The sequence below is a fragment of the Paramisgurnus dabryanus genome, chromosome 5, assembly GCF_030506205.2.
Source record: "Paramisgurnus dabryanus chromosome 5, PD_genome_1.1, whole genome shotgun sequence".
Classification (NCBI taxonomy): Eukaryota; Metazoa; Chordata; class Actinopteri; order Cypriniformes; family Cobitidae; genus Paramisgurnus; species Paramisgurnus dabryanus.
The window spans coordinates 47914372-47932404 of record NC_133341.1 but is presented as its reverse complement, the minus strand read 5'-3'; the positions used below and the strand labels follow the sequence as shown (position 1 = coordinate 47932404).

General features: G+C 37.5%; 1 protein-coding gene across 1 annotated transcript; it reads right to left on the bottom strand.

Annotated features, from left to right (window-relative positions):
* Window positions 1-3277: 3277 nt before the first annotated feature.
* On the bottom strand, window positions 3278-17184 carry LOC135774436 (guanine nucleotide-binding protein subunit alpha-14-like). Its single transcript, XM_065284538.2, has 7 exons — window positions 16775-17184; window positions 9813-9997; window positions 6860-7014; window positions 6077-6205; window positions 5873-6002; window positions 5638-5791; window positions 3278-4168 (listed from the first exon to the last, which is right to left on the bottom strand). Exons 1-7 carry the CDS (start codon window positions 16941-16943, stop codon window positions 3978-3980), a joined length of 1113 nt encoding a protein of 370 aa, XP_065140610.1. The 5' UTR covers window positions 16944-17184; the 3' UTR covers window positions 3278-3977.
* Window positions 17185-18033: the final 849 nt, after the last annotated feature.

Genomic DNA, 18033 nt, shown 5'->3' with positions numbered 1-18033 from the left:
CACAGAGCTGATCCTCCCTATTTGCAGACTACGCTAGCTGCGTAGGGCCCCAGACCACAAGGGGGCAACCTTATTCTTAACTTCATGCAGCGCTGCACAGACCAGCTTGAGAGTGACATCATTGTGCCACAAGAGCCATTTGAAATTTTAACACGTAAGCCGTTTCTCAATGTCAAGGATACTTCCTTGGCAGGACTAGTCCTTACAAGTCACTTCCTTCAGAGGCTAGCGAGGCTCCTCTTAAGCATTCGGAGAAGACGTTAAATGGAACAGGCTAGCAAGTGCGCGTCATTGCGTAATTGAAAGGTGTGCTTTCGGTGCTGCGCGCATAGGATTGTGGGTGATTTCAGCGCGTGAAGAGCGCGAAGGATACGCATATGCATCCTTTCCTGTATATGGGATATTTCTCGAACGGAGGACTCAGTCCTTGGCTGAAATTTTGAGGATCCTCGACATTGGAACAGTCCTTTGACGGACGTCGATGACGTAGCATCCTTGAAATTCTGGCTTCCGAGGATCCTTCCTTGACATTGAGAAACGGCTGTAGTCTGATCTCAGGATACTTTAATTCCAGTTGTCAGTCCATCTATGCAGCTCCACGTGTGGTTGCCGCTCCTAGCGACATGCGTCTTCATTCGGATATGGTTTAAAGACCCGGAGCAGAAAAGACAATGAAGGTGAAGTAAAAAGATTAAGAACACATTAATGTTTTAAATTCCTATTTAGTCTTGACTAACCATGCAATGGATTTATAACAAACACTGCAGTCCAAATCCCTAGATTCAGTTTTATTCCAGTGTGTTTTGTTAGAAATGCTTGTACACATTAATAATCAAAATCTTTCATACGTTTTAAAAATAAACACATTTATTCATGCTAGATGTAGTGTGACTCCTGTTAGCATTTTAAAACAATGCACAATAGGTCTAATGTTTGCATATTTAGATAATTATTTATGTATTTGGTATGTTTATCTGTGGAGTCTGATCATGCCTTAGTTGTTAAACAAATTGGAATATCTGTTGTTGTTTGTTATAGTTTATCTGACATCTATTTTGGTTTTATTTTATTCATAATTTTAAACATCTCTGAAAAATAATATATGTGCAGCAGACCTTGTTTTCTAAGTACTAATGTAACAGATTAAGGCCTTTCAAAAAAACATAAAGCAATGTTATAACTAGGAAGTATTCTGATGAGTGTCACGGTAATGTACATGTTGCAAAAATGTAAAGCTATAAGATAATGTGTTTTTAGTTAACATTTTGTTTATAGCTACATTTAAGCAGAAATTTGAGAAAGTGACTATTTTTATGAAGGCGATGACAGGGCCCCCTCACAAAGTTGCTTAGGGCCCCCAGAAGGCCAGGGTCGGCTATGGATAAGGACAACACATTTAATGTGTTGTTTCTAACTAGGAACAACACATTATAACAACACATCTTTTGTTTATTTGAAAACAAAATCAACATAATAATGACACATAAGGTGTTAAATAGGATAACACAAAACAATGTGTAAAAAATGAACACATCCTTTCTTAGAGTTCAGGAACATATATTACACTCGTTACATTTCTAGAACGTTTCAAACTGTTTACATACTCAGTTATTACTTCCCTGTTACAAACAAAACCATCTGGCAAAACAGGATGAAACCCACATTATTTGTGCTAATGTGCAGCATTTTTACCACACAAACTACTGTAGAGCAACTCATTTCTAATGCAAAAGTACACCAAAGTTGGGCTATAACCATATGGGACATTTTGAGCAATAGCATGTTTAATACAACAACTTTATAGCACATTAGAAATAGCAGCAGATCATGTAAAGAAGTTCAGCATCCTCAAATATGCTGCGATCAGAGGTATCAGTGTCACAGTATGTACATATAAAGGTTTAGTCCAGCAGTGTTGAAATATTTGTCCTGCAGATGCGTTAATGTTGGGTATTATATTTGAGTTGCAAAGAAAGTAATTACATGTGACTACATGTAATTTGCATAGATTCAATGTACAGTACTGTGCAAAAGTCTTAGGCCACCATCACCAGCTTTGTTGTTTTAGCAAAGTTTTAATGTCCATGCATATTTATTTTTCACTCTTTTTTTAGATACAAACAGAAAATGCAGGAAATATGTACACAAAATAAAAAAACTAAACAATTTTCAGAACTAAATTTCTTCTTCAGGCATCAGTCAGTATTTAGTGTAATCTCTCTTGGCACGAAACACATCTTGGGCTCTATCTTGCACCCAGCGCAATTGACTTTGTCCGTGACGCATGTATCATTCGTATTTTGCCCCGGCGCACAGCGGGTTTTTCCCGTCACAGAAGCACGTCGGCAAACTAGGGAATGAACTTGCGCTCCCTGGGTGGTTCAGCGCAAAAAAAGAGGCGTGTTCCGGCGCAAACCATCCCTGATGCTATTTTGCAGTTTCAAAAAACAATTGCGCCACTGACCAGAAAAAAAAGTTTAAAGTCAGTGGCGCGTTGCGCGTTGTTCATTATGCTATTTTAAGGGCGCATGCTTGACCGTAATGTATAGGGTGCACAACGCGCATACACTTTGCTTATCTAATCTACACAGATGCAACAGTTATTTTTGCAAATCATAAATTGTTACACTTAAAAATATTAATACACGAGATAAGGGGAATCATAGTGGTGAGCATTGTGGTGATAGTTTTTATTTATTCTCATGCAAATAACGATTAAAATATTTTCATAACTTTGTTGTGTGGCTGTATTACGTTTATTTTATGTAAATAATAATTAAAATGTTTTCATAAGAAACCTTAATGTATATGAACTTGATTTGTAAGAGTACTTTGGGGTTGGACCTTGCTTGCGTTTCTTGGGTCCGATTTCAAAGCCCCCAAACCCTTTCAGCGGTGAGGGTGGACGCAGCGATGTCCTCTGCTGGCGTCAGGTCATAGAGGCAGATCCACCTCCCGTTACACGGCGTGCCCGATTTATGCTGGCAAGCGTGGGTTTCCCCCGTACAAGGACGTCGGTCTCCTCGGCTGTGAACCGCTCCTGGCGTGCGCCTGGTAAATCCGTCATAATAATAGCAACCCGCCATGGAACTTGCGCCCTTGCGTTTAAAGGGAATGTTGGCTAGCGTTCTGATTGGTTTATTTGACGTTACGCCCAAACCACACCTATGAATAATTAACCTACTTCAGACCAACCCCTTATTGATTTGCGCCCGGCGCAAGAGTTATTTCTCACGCCGGGAAAATAGCAACAGCGCCCAAGATAGGGCCCCTTGAGTTTTTTTGAGGAGACCTGAAGTCATTCAATTAGAATTAGAAATTAATAATAGATTTAATTTCATTAAGGTTTAAGAGATCCTGCAGCTGCCTGCTATTGTCAAGTGGAAAAGAAGTTTACCCTAAATACTTGACACTTCAGCTTATACTTGTATGCTGTTTTTAACACTACATACACATTTCCTGTATTTTCTGGTTGTATTCTAATAAAGAGACAATTATATATCACTATACAATTGCAAAAACAACCAAATGGTAGCATGGTGGCCTAAGACTTTTACACAGTATTGTATATCTGTTTAGTGTTTAGTCACATTGAGTATTGTGTGATAATCAAATATGGCTACATGTGGACAACAATTGTTTAAAATAATACGATTGAGTGGATGACCCTGACGTGAAGCCCCCTTATTACCACAGGTTTCATTTATTATCCAACCCATTTATTATCTTTCATTTATTATCTACTTCTTGATATATCTAGTTTAGTATGTTTTAAAAGGTATTAAAAATACTCTCAAGATAAAAATCCCCAATCAGAAAATCAGTTCCAGCAAACAAACATAACAAAAAATTTATAATTTAAATTATAGGACACATGCCAAATTACCAGAATCCACAGACATGTATGACTCAGAAATGGCTTGTTGAGCCATTTTTACAGACTCAGAGATGAAAAGTATAAAGGCAGTATGTCTGACCTAACGCAAGCTAAAATCCCCAAGGTTGTTTTGTAGAATGGTGTCCTTTACTGATCTAAACACACGTTTTATATTCTCTGTGTCGGTTGCGCAAGTAAAGTGTGCATAGATGCGTTTTTGCGCGTCTGCGTTCTGTTGATTATACATTTCCAGGATGAAGTTCATCGCTGCATCTGCATCATTTTTAGGACCTGCAGAAAAAGCAGATAACAGATTCTATCATCACTTAAGTCTAATGAGAGAATACTACTGTAACAGTGATGAGGAGTAACTAAATCTACTCATAATAACTAGTTTAAAATAACGGTAACAGTAGTTAAGGTGTTTTCAAAATAATGTTTCAGTCGCACCAAATCATACTGCCACTTTTCTGCCAAATCATTAAATGTATACAAACTTTGATGAGAAAATATTAATATATTTACCATGTAGTTAGTTTATACTTTTTATATGTTTTTAAACTTTTATAAGAAGTATTCATAGGGGGTGCACGGTGCAAAATTTCTGTGCCGATACCGATATTTTGATTCGCCTACTTAGAATGATATCTACCAATAAAGAAAAGCATTAAGTGTTAATACTCTGTCAAATAGTTTAATAACAGACTCATGAATATTCTTCAGTTCGTAAAGTTTCCTCCATGTGTTAAAGAAATAAAATCAATCATCCAATAATAATAATAATAATTAAAATTGATAAAATAATATTTTATTGCATTTGAAGACCGATTCACCTAAAATTAAATAAAAACAGTACAATGATGGGTTAAGCCATGCAGTGTTAGGTCTATATCAACAGAAAAACAGTTAATTACATTAAATTAATTAAATGTTTTGTTCGTTTTGTCAGAAAATGTGTCAGTTTATGTATTATTTACATATATAAAGTTAAATTTAATATTTTGACGTGTCTGTTGCATTTTGTTAAGGTATTTAAAATAATTCTTATCATAGTATTAAAACTTAATGACATTTAAATGACAGTTTAATGTAATTGTTACCCATAAAGCTAAGTAGTTTCTTAAGTTTGATAATTATTCTGCTATGTCATGTTTATTACAGATTTATGACAAGTTATGATGTATTGGTTTATGTCAAGTTGTCCTAACATAGACATTCCTAACAGAGACCAATGTCACACTGTAAAAAAAATCTGTAGAAATTACAATATTACTGGGTATTACTGGCCACTGACAGTAAATTACTATAGATTTTACATATATGTTATTTACTGGCAACAGTTTGTTCAAAGTTAAATGAACATGAAACATTTTCAGTCAATATCTTCTACAGTAAGTTACTGGCAACCAGCTGTATAATAACAGCAAATTTTTACAGTGCATCTTTGCATTAAAAATTATATTATTGAAAAAATGACACTTAATGACTGTTGTCTTAAAATCTCCTTCATGTTCATGACACGTGTCATGTCATGATTATGAAGGTGTCATGGCAGTCTTATGAACACCCCTTCAAGTAAAGTGTTACCCAATCTGCCGATACCCATTAGTGGGAAAAATTTATTTTATCTTCCGATATCAATTATAGGCCGATATATGGGTGCAACCCTAGTATATACTATTGTTTTATTTGTAGCTTGACAAGTTTTTAAGAAGCTTCCCCAACATTGCACTGTTGTATGTTTATAATTATTCCCCAACCTTGATATTCTGGAAAATAATCTTCAAGGTGCGAAGTTGCGATTTTCTCCTTCAGGAGGTCCGTCTTATTAAGAAAGAGTATGATAGAGGACTGATGAAACCAGGGGTAGGAGATGATGGTTTTAAATAGCGCCTTACTTTCTTCCATCCGGTTCTGTGGTAATAGAGCAGAATTTAGTATCGTAAATGCAGTTTATCAATTACAATAATCTGCCATGATGTAAACATTGCTAACCTCATTCTCACACTCATATAAGACCTGATCGAATTCGCTCAGAGCCACCAGATAGATAATGGAAGTAACATTTTCAAAACAATGGATCCACTTTCTTCTCTCTGACTTTTGGCCTCCAACATCAACCATTCTGGATTAAAAGAAGTGGTTTAGCAATACAGAATGGAATAATAGCACATCTTCAAACTACCAATTAACATTCACCTGAATATGACTGTCTTGAGGTCAAAGACATACTCGATGATGCCTGTGGTTGGTATTCGGACTCGGAGGATATCCTGCAGACTGGGTAAATAAAATGCTGAAGAGATTCTGTCAATGTCATCCAGGTAACTAGAAAACCAGGAAGAAATATAAGTTTAGGGGGGGGGGTCTAAAGCACGAATTCTTATTACTGACTTGTTAACACTCTAAAGAGCTGGATTCTTCATGCTTAACATAGGCATTTTCAAAAAAGCATTTAGATGAATGATGGAGAATTTCTGTGCCATATGCACTTTGCTAGGGTTTTGGAAAGTTATTTTTAACATGTGAGATTCGTACGTAACAATCTTGCTTTGTTTTTTTTATGGGCAGTTAGTGCTGGAAGTACAGTGGAAGTCCTTATATGGGCACTTCACCCGAAATGGCGCACACACACCTACCAAGAGCTGGCACGAAATCAACGTCACCAGATGCCCCCAGGAACTTGGGGATTTATAAATCTGATAAAACTAAAGACTCCATGTGAGATATGAAGAAAGCAATACTACTCTATACGCAAGATTAACATGAGATTAACAGAAACAGTATGTGTTATGGGACCTTTAAACCACCATAGTAGGGTGCAATATTATTTAAAAACTGCCCACATAACTATATATAGGCTACTTTAACTTCCTTCATCTGCCCAAATAAAGAATGCTCTATTGTTTACCGCAGTGCTCAAATGGAACATTGTCGTTTTCTTATTGTAAGTAGGGATGTGTAAATATGCACTGCTCTCACTATTTGGCGGAGTCTGAAAGTTGGAACTCTCTCCGACGTTCGTAGCATTTCTGCAGGCCAAAGTCTCTCCACATGCTCTTTATGGCTTCAGCATATTCAGAATTAATTGACTCCATTGCGCTTGCTGTTGCTCTCTTAAGCATTGCTGCATACACCTACATCATATCACACAAACACACACAATTTCACAATATGAGTTTCAGTTAGGGCTGCGCAATAAATCGCATGCGATTGACATGTGCACCTTGTCAGTAAAGCCGGTTTCTTGATTAGTGGTTAATCGCCATCACCCGTTTTCAGATGGAGCAGCATTTACTACACAAAATCATAGTTCACTTCACACACAATCGGACAAACCGGATTTACTGACGAGATGGTCATGACAATTGCATGAGATTTTTTGTGCAGCACTAGTTTCTATTATTTTTCAGTAAAGTTGATATATTTTAAAACCCTGTTAATTGTTAAACACTGTCAGAAGAAAATGCTCAATACAGGTCCCAAGCTGTCACTGGGGCAGGACCCTTTAAAAGGTCCTAATAGTGCCTTTCGCACCACGGGAACCTTTTCATAGTACCCAAACTATTTGTGGGACTGCCCACTTTGTGGAGTGTTGAGACCACAGGAACTAGGTTGATTTTAGTACTGGTACTGCCTTTTTTCAAGGTCTAAATTAGCTCCTACTCCAGGGTAGGGTCTAACCAGAACAACGTGAACTATTCGTGCCCTAAGTGTATGTTTATTGGCCAAAAGCATGTCATACAAAATACTAGCACCGATATTCTTTTAAATACTTACTCTATGTACATATTATAAGACATAAACATACATAAACATAACAAACATGGTCTTAGCGTCGATGATATATAACACTGCACGACAGTTGGAGTTGATTTAATATCATAGCCTTCCTTTTTGCTATTTAAATCGCATAACGTAACACACGCTAACACACCAACAACAGAAAAAAAACACATCTCCGATCATGGCATTCACATGTGTGATATCCATCTGAGCGTAATTAAAAAAAGTTAATATTGTTCTATCAAAGGTAATCTATCAAGAGTTTTATTAGGCCTACATTTCTAACGGCACATATCTGTATTATCAGGGGCGTCGGTTTGTGTTGAAAGGTAGAGGGGACAAAAGATCAGATGAAAAAACATTACAGCAGGACGTAAAAACATTGAATAACGGCGCATCAAAAAATGGGCATAGCTTAGGGCAGTGGTTCTCAAACTTTTTCCGCGTGCGACCCCCCTTTTGTACGCCCCCCCCAAAGAAAATTTATGAAAAAAAACGGTTCTAAAATGTAAATATTTTATTAAACAAAACATATTAAGTTATACAACGTAGTGTTGTTGGTTAGTAGCCTATTTTTCAGGTTTAATTACACAGAATTCATGGTAAATTAATGTATTTTATAAAATGTCATAAAACTGGGGCCCCCTGGCACCATCTCGCGGCCCCCCTGGGGGTCCCGGCCCCCAATTTGAGAACCACTGGCTTAGGCCAGTCAACAACAGGAAAATACTAAGCATAAAACCCTCAACAATGTTGACTGCACATGTAACGCTGGATTTCCACCAACTGCGGAGCGGCTGCAGATTGTCCCGCTGCGTTACGGCTCCGCACTCCACCTTCCACCAATACCCACCAGTTACGTATTTGTTGCAGAGTGACTGCGTGCTGAAGTGACGAGGACCCATGAGGGCTCGCAAATTCACGTGATGATCGCGCAATATCTAGTTCTGTCTCCACCCATTATGATGTCAAATTATGCCGTTTTGCTGGACCAGCCCAGATCATGACACGAGATGTCGCGAATTCAGGTATGATCACGCAATATAGTCATGACTCCGCCCTGCGAAGGTGTCCGGCATCCAACAAAAATAGAAGCTCTGCGTATTTGTTCCAGAGGGCTGCGGATGGCCGGAGCTGTGACGGATTCGGAACGCAGTCAGTGGAAATACACACATTGACTTGAATGGAAACCGATGGACTCCGCAGCCGCTCCGCAGTCGGTGGAAATCCAGCGTAACAGTCCCTGCAACACCAGCTCAACCAAACAGTGCCAAAGTACCATACTGTAGTAAACAGCACAAACCTGCTCAGAAGTGACAGAAATCATGGAGAACATAATTCCTGAGGTCCGTGGTCTCTTTATTCATGCAGCGTGTTATTTATGGGGTGGTATATTTCATGCCTTCGCCAAATGCTCCATTAGAGTCTAATTCTTAGAGTCTTGTGTAAAATATACCACATACAGATTATTTACATTTCACAAACAACTGAAAAATTTTGTCTTTAACAACTTGTTTGCATCGAGTCCTTCTGATGCACATTTGTCACTAATCCAGTACTGCGTGTAGTGTTTCCCTTTTGCTGTCGTGACCATTTACATGACGATTTGGCGACTGTATGTATTTGTAAATGTGTATTATTCAGACAGAAGCTTATTGTTTGGGCCAGATTGCTGTCTGGATGTTTTCTGTTTCGCCCATCAATTCGTGATTTCAGATCAGCCATGGTACGTCACTTAGTCACCTTAAAGTCCCAACTAGCGGTGTAAATGCAACCGAGAAAATGGTACTGAAGAATATTTAGTTCTCGGGAAATCGTTCTGGTAAATTATTACCCGAAAGGCCCTAATGTGTACCATTTAGATACATATGTCTATACATTTGGTACCAGTATGTACCTTTGAGGTACTAATATGAACTTTTTAGGTGCATACGGGTACTTTTTGAAAGGGTACTGCCCCAGTGACAGCTGGGAACTATTTTTTGACCATTTTGTCTGACAGTGAAGCATTGAATGCTGGTATGATGGTGCACATACCAGACTGCTTAACTAATTTAATCTGCAAACCTTTATTAATCAACAAGCTCTTTTCTTATCAGGGAAGTGATTAAAATCAATCTTTAAAAATCTCCAAATTCCTTCAGCTTACTGTATTCTTGGCATCAGCAAAAGGGATTTTTAGGTTCTCCATTGCTTGGATCAGGTTTTGAATGGCAGTAAAAACATTCTGGAACACCAGTTTAGCATAGGCCCTTTTGTCGTCGTCTGTGTAGCCTTTGCCATGAATGATTCTCATTTGCTTGATGAAGGTGCTCTTCCCACTTTCCCCTGTGCCTGTGGAAAATTTAGGCTGTGAATAGAGCTGTCACAATGATTAAATAATCATCTCATCGCGATTGTTTGACCTCATCACAATCATTTCAGATCACCACAATGATTGCACACCTCTCTAAAAAACACAAGGGAGAGCTGCAGCGTCTGTATAAACGAGAAAGTATCAGGGCACTCCTTAACTGACAGTGTAACGCAATAAATTGCAAAGCCATTCAATATAGTGGAAAAACAGCATTTAAAGAAATTATGCAAAAATTTAAGCAGTATGAACTGCCAGGTAAAACATACATTTCCAAAACAGCAATTCCAAATTTATGGAAGTGAAGGATGCTTTTCTTAAGGATCTGCATTGGAATTGGAAAAAAAAGTCACACCGTGTACAAATAACAAGGTCATATGAGACACAGTCATATTTTATACATACTGTGAACTATATTCTCAGAAGCGAGCACTGCTACTTGGGCGAAGTGATTTGCACAACTCTGACCGAACTCTGTGCTCCTCACTAGGGGGCTTACAAATCACAACACATAAATAAGAAAATGTTTGTGTTATTTTGTCACTTATTGGGAGCAGTTTTGCTAGCTGGAGCCATTCACTTCCAGTCTTTGTGCTAAGCTAAGCTAGCGGGGGCTGCGTCAGACAGAGTTACAGCACTCACAGAGATGAGAAAGGTATGAACAGACTTATCTAACTCTGGGGGATATGGTGAATAAGCTAAATTCCCAAAATGTGGGCGTGTTCCTTTAAGAGTGACTTCATTTTTTGGAGAACTATCACTTTTACATGTCATAGGTAAAGGTAACAGATTTGAAGGCATCTAGTGTAAAACTTGGTATTTTATCTACCTAAAATACCTCAAAAATGACTAATACCCCGGTAAAACTAAATAAAAGTTGAATAAAGTTGCATTGTGTGTGAAAGACGAGAGACTAGAGATGTTACAGTGGTGGGAAAAAGTGTTGCCTCTCTTCCTTATTTTTTTGTATGTTTGCCACAAAGGTTTTGGTCATGGCCCTGTGTGAAAAAGTGCTGGCCTCCCAAACCTAATAACTGGTTGGGCCACCCTTTGCAGCAACAACTGCAATCAAGCATTTGCAATAACTTGCAATGAGTCTGTTACAATGCTGTGGAGGAATTTTGGCTCACTCATATTTGCAGAATTGTTGTAATTGTGCCACATTAGAGGGTTTTTGAGCATGGACCACCTTTTTTATAAGATTGAGGTTAGTACTTTGACTAGGCCACTCCAAAGTCGGTAGACAGCAGAATTCATGGTTCCATTTATCACAGCAAGTCTTCCAGTACTGAAGCAGCAAAACAGCCCCAGAACATCACACAACCACCACCATATTTTACTGTTGGCATGATGTTCTTTTTCTAAAATGCGGTTTTATTTTTATGGAAAACCTAATGGGACACACACCTTCCAAAAGATCCTTTTGTCTCATCAGTCCACAGAGTATGTTCCCAAAAGTCTTGGAGATCATCAAGATGTTTTCTGGCAAAACTGAGACAAACCTTTATGTTCTTTTTGTTTAGCAGCGGTTTTCATCTTGGAACTCTGCCTTGCAGGCCATTTTTGCTCAGTCTCTTTCTTATGGTGGAGTCATGAACACCAACCTTCTATGAGTGTTCTTTGGATGTTGTTGTGGGGTCTTTTGTGACCTCTTGGATGAGTTGTCGCTTCGCTCTGGGGTAATTTTGGTCAGACAGCCACTCCTGGGAAGGTTCACCATTTGTGAATAATGTTTCTCACTGTGGTTCACTGGAGTCTCAACAGGGGCGGAGTGGGACCCAAAAATCTACCGGGAAATTTCATAGACCACCAGCCCTCCATGGTCAAAAAAAATAAGCAAATGCTGAAATCTAAAATTACAATAAAATGACTGCACAACAACATGAAATACCAAGTGTAATAACTATTATTTAAAAGATCTTAAAGTCAACAACAGTTCCCTAGTTTTAGGTAAGATTAAGCTTACTATGGTTGCAAAGCAGTTGCTTATAAAATTATTAAGCCTGTTTGGAGAGAGATGTTTTATGTGACAAAATGTCAGTCATCGTGTGATAACGAAAATATAACGCAACTTACATGTTCTGAGCAGGTGTTGTCAGTCAACAGGCTGTAAACTGTTGGCTAAGTTACATACACTCGTGAAAAACTGATGCTGATTATCTGGGAAACATTCTCTAACAGCAGTCAAGTTGTCATTGTTTGTGTCAAAGTTGTGCATTTGTTGTAACATTAAAACAGGAGATCAGACTTAGGCTACTCTTTGCTGCTCAAAGTGATGCTCGAAGCTCCATTCCTCTATGGTGTGCGAGGCTATGCTTTTTATTGGTTGTTGCGTTAAATCTTACCCAGATACAACAGTCCTATTTTCTGATTGGCTATTGTGTAGCCTCTTTCTTTATTTTTTGATTGGCTGATAGAACTCCAGGGGAGACGGGGTTGATAGAGAGAGCGGTGCGGCCAGATACATTTTGAGCGCTGAAGCATATTAAATATATGATAAATAGGTTTTGGTGTGGCCGGAGTGCACGACTAAAGACTGAAAGCACGGCTATTATCAGACCCGCCTTCGCGACCTTAAAACACTACCGGCCCACCGGGAAAAGTCCCGACTTTCCCGATTGCCACTCCGCCCCTGAGTCTCAAAGCCAGGAATATCTTTATAACCTTTCCAAAAACTGATAGATCTCAATTATTTTCATTTTTTTACCACCTGAATTGTGAATGAATCTAAACATTATGTGTAGCTTTTGAGGATCTATTGGTCTACTTCACTTTGTCAGGCAGGTCCTATTTAAGTGAATTCTTGATTGTGAACAGGTGTGACAGTAATCAGGCCTGGGTGTGGCTAAAGAAACTGAACTCGACATGTTGTGTTTAATTGTGTTATCTTTGATTGATATTTAAATTTGTTTTATGATTTGAAACAATAAAGTGTGACAAACATTCAAAAAAAATCAGGAAGGGGGCCAACACTTTTTCACACCACTGTTACATAACCCTTACGAAAATTAACCATGGTTATATTGTGGTAAAAGCGTAGTAACCATGGTTTTTTGGTGTATTGATTACTATCAGCAAAACCATGGTTTTACTACACTAACTATGGTTTAACTATGGTTTTTGAAAACCATGATTGTCAAAACCATGGTTATTTTGTAGTTACTATGGTTTTACTACAGTAACCATGGTTTTTTGGTTTTAACTGTAGTAAACCATGGTTAATTTTCGTAAGGGAAAGTCCAGGGGCCTCATTTATCAAGCGTTCGTACGCACAGAAGTGTGCGTAAAGTGTGCGTAGGAACAGTTTTACGCAAAGTGTGGAATTTATCAAATTGCACTTATACGTAGAAATGTGTGTAAATATACGCACACCTCGGAGTATGCGTACGCAGAGCATCTAGTGGTATAATAGCGATACTACACAGGACCGTCCATCCCCAGTGTTAAAAGAACACTTTGTCTATTTATTATCCACCCCCAGGTGTTAAAAATGATTACTGTTAATAAAGTAACTGCAAAACAGTATTGAAGTTAATTAATGAAATAAGTGTCTAACCCTATGTAAGAAAGCTCCGTCAAATGCTTGACACAGTGGCTTATCTTGCATTATTGGAAGACTTGGCAAATCATCCATTCCGCCGGGAGCGCGTTTTCAGAGATCGCGCCGATGATGCTGGTTATGACGCTGTCCAGTTCTGTCATTGTCTGTCCTCCTACAGATTTCACGTCGGTGTGCTGTGACGCGTTTTTTTTTTGGCTGATAATTTAATTTCAAACCACTTTTTTATTTCTAGAAGTGTTCTCATACCCAACGAATTAAACTCACTGGTAACATGTTCCCATGCAGATTTGTTTTCTTTTGTTAGTCATTCCTCCCGTACTAAGTGAACCAAACAGATGTGTTATTAACCTCATCCACCAGTAACTCAATTTCTGTGTCTGTAAAGTTCCTCTTTTTCGCTCTCTTTGCCATTATTGCGATAAGGGAAAAAGCACAACCACGTGACTTATAACGGGAGGTGTTGTCACCATATATGGTTCATTGGAGGCGTTTCGGAATGCAAATGACCATGAACGTGCACGAACATGGTTGGTGCGTTCCAGGCAGGTTTTTAAACCCGTGAGTTACGACTTCAAAAACCACGACTCACGACCCTATGCGTTCCAGGCAGCCTGTAACTCGTGTTTTTACAACCTTCTAGCGGTGAAAGTGCACTGGAACGGCAGTCAAACCCGTGACTTCCCACCCGTGAACTCGTACTAGATCGATGTACTCCCAGTTCAAAGTCGTGAGTCGTGGTTTTGAAGTCGTGAGTTACGGGTTACAGGTTGCCTGGAACGCAGCATAAGAACAAGTGGGATTTATCATCAAGGATTACTTACTGATGTGCGTACGAACCCCGTGCGCACGTTTGATAAATCCCGATTTTTTTGTACTTAGACACATTCTAAATTTCATTCGTAGGTACAAATATAGAACATTTTCTACGCACTGTTGATAAATGAGGCCCCAGGTGTCTTCATTGGGTTTGAATGTTCACTACTTTGAATATTTGCTTCTGCGTGTGATCAAATGATATGAATAATTTGTTTATGATTTTATGATATGAAACCAGTTAAGCTGCAAATATAAATATAAAATGTTAAAAGTAAACTAAACAGTCAGATACAATAAATTAAATCATGTGCACTACTGGTCAAATGTTAAGGGCTCGCTTGACTTGTTTCTCATAATCTTAAATTTTGTAATCTGAAAGTGTATGTTAAAATTTTGAAAGTCATTTTGGAGTTAAAACTACAATGGTGTGAACAAATTAATTTGTTTAATTTGAAAACTACAATTTTATTTAAATATAGAGTTTTGAAGCCATTACTTGGACTTAAGAATCTTAAGAAGATGGTTGATAAAATGCCAAAAAAATTCTTTGCTGCCTTCATATTTTTAGTTGAATCAACTCAGATTTACAAGTAATTTTAACTCACTATTATTTATCTTGACTAGAGATTAGTGGTTATAACTTATAAAATATCGTTGAAAGAAGTCAGGTGTGTTCGGCTTCATGCAGCACCGCATGAACTCGAACACGCCTGTCAACTTTATTTTATAAGTTGTTAATTTATTCAACTAAAAAAATTAAGGCAGCAACACATTTTTTACAGTGTAGTTTTAGTAAGTCAAACATTTTTAAAAGTGTAAACAAATTACTTTCAAAGAATAAGTGTCCCAAAACCTTTGCCCAGTTCATTCTGTGCATTTGCTAGATTAATTTTTATTTTTTATTTTGCTAATGCATTTATATAGACTTCTTTGATTGTTACTATGGAATTCTTTCAATATATAGATGGTTTTAATTTGATGACTTTTCTTACTACTGTATACCTTAATAAGAAATATGTACAATGTAATTTGATACAGTGTACATATTGTGTTCACATGCTGTAAAGAGTAGGGTAAGGGTTAAGTTAAGGGTTAGGGACAGGGTCAATATTAAACAATGTAAAAACTTATATGGACACAATAGCATGGGCGTCGAAACCATTAAATGTGGGTGGGACAAGACCTATCCACTTTTCAAGAACCCACTTTTTCTTTAGACTCCCTATAAATTAAACTCCATGGACACAAAAAGGCAAATACAGGTTTTGGGCTATAAAAGGAATTTTTTTTGAAAAAAGACACGAGAATACAAGAAAATGTGCATTTACCATCCAGTAAATGTTTTGGGCACTCACTTTTTTTTTTTGCTTCGACGCCCATGCACAATAATATACACATACATATTTTTTTGTAAGTAAACAGTAATTGAAGACATTGAAAGTGGGTCTCAGCAAATAAACTCTTTGCTATGATACGGCAACAAGCTTTTTAATGGCACACTATCTTTTAAACATTGCAGACTCATCCATTGAAACAGGTCTGACATACAGCAGTTTTTCTGGAGGCTATAGATTGGTATCTTCTTTGAAACAAGGAAACACTAGAGTACTGTAACTCATTCAATTGTTCTTTTAGTAATGCAACTGACTAGCAGAAGACATAAAATAAAAAAATTAAAAAGGAAACTAGTGTATACATTTTTAAATATTAAAAGCTCAGATGCAAAACCTGTTAAGTGCATCTGACATGTTTTCTTGTATTTAAGCATTTTTCATCACTCTTAATGGATCCAGCCAACAAACAAATATTTCTGAATGGCCCGAGGCAAGGATTAAATGCATTTAAAGCGAAAATATTTAATGAAGGTATAATCCAAGAGCATTCAGAAATATCATTATCTAATTGTTTCTGAGCTCCTCATATATTGCAACTACATTCAGATACTATATATTTGAATCTATCAGTATATCTTATGATGGGAATTTACACAGTTTTCCTGTTTGCATGTTTAGATAAATACACTGTCATGTTTACTTTGCATCCTGGTTTCACAATAAAAGTAATGCTGCATTATGATGTTGAATAACTTTCCAAGGACATATTTTGCATATATTTGCATGTAACCAGAAACAGTCACACAGGATATATCTTCTAAACATTAGAAACATCAATATTGTATGCCACATAAAATACTTTTATATTGTGTGTAATCTGAAAATTTAATTGTGTGACATTAATAAAAAATGTATCTAAATTATTAGCTTTAAATTATGAGGCTGTATAATTCCGGATGTATTAAACCTTTACGTGAAGTGTCATTTAAATAATAAATATACATATATAAAGTTTCATATAGAACCCCATAAATATATAAACTTACCTAAAAGTAAGAGTTTTAGCTGTCTGGAAGCATCTTTCTTGTCCATTTTAAGCTGCCTCTCAATTTCTTGGTGAATTCTAAAGCTTTCTCTGTCTTCACCTGACATGCAACAGTCACCCATCCTGCAGAGTCCTAAACTCCTCCAATACTCACTGCTTAATAAATTCATTAGCCGACAACAGCAGTACACAACAAAAGAAAACAAGAATGCCTATGGGAACACGCCTACCTCAGAAGCAACTCATGCTGGTACTGTAAATTCATTTCCAGGTATCCTTCCTCTATCAGTGGACGGGGAGGGTAGTTTTACAGTAAGCTTGTGGATCTACGAGTACATTTTTTTCTTTGCTATAATGTAAAAAAAACCTTTTTAAATATATTTTATTTAACACTTCTAAAACTATGATATAGTAATTATACATGTTTACACTATATTTATATGTGTTTCTGATTTGAGTAAATGATTTAAACTTTGTTCTTTGAAACTTTGATTATCTTTTGCAAGAAAGACTGCAATTTTAAACACTAGTGATCATGTTACACATCATGCAAAAATGTGAAACCTTGAAACAAGAGATCATCCAAATTGAGGGCTATTCGATGCAGAATAAGTGTGGAGGGACACTTTAAAGAGCACAGAGCTGAAAAAAAGGTCTAGACCTAAGTTAAATTAGGAAATATAACTAGTTTTACTTTTAACAAACATGTTTTGCTAAAAACATTCCTTGTGTGCATTCTGAGGCACAACAAAGGGCACTGATTATTTTAAGATGTGTCAGTGCAAGTTGTTTTCAGTTTGGGCAGCTCCTACATTTATTTTAGTCTAGGACTAGTCTAATCCCGGTATAGGAAACTGCCCCAAAGTGTAGCTGGTCTGAAACAACCTGAAAGAGGTTAGGGGGATTTTTATTTAGGTTTACAGGGAAACTTCCTGTGTGAAACTGAACGGCTTAAAAACATTAAATTGTATTGTATCAACAGGTGTTTGTGATGGTTGGGGTTAGGGACTGGGGTAGGTTAGGGGAATAGAATATACAGTTTGTACAGTAATGCATTGCGTCTATTGAATTGTCCCCGTAAACCGTGTGTGTGTGTGTGTGTGTGTGTGTGTGTGTGTGTGTGTGTGTGTGTGTGTGTGTGTGTGTGTGTGTGTGTGTGTGTGTGTGTGTGTGTGTGTGTGTGTGTGTGTGTGTGTGTGTGTGTGTGTGTGTGTGTGTGTGTGTGTGTGTGTGTGTGTGTGTGTGTGTGTGTGTGTGTGT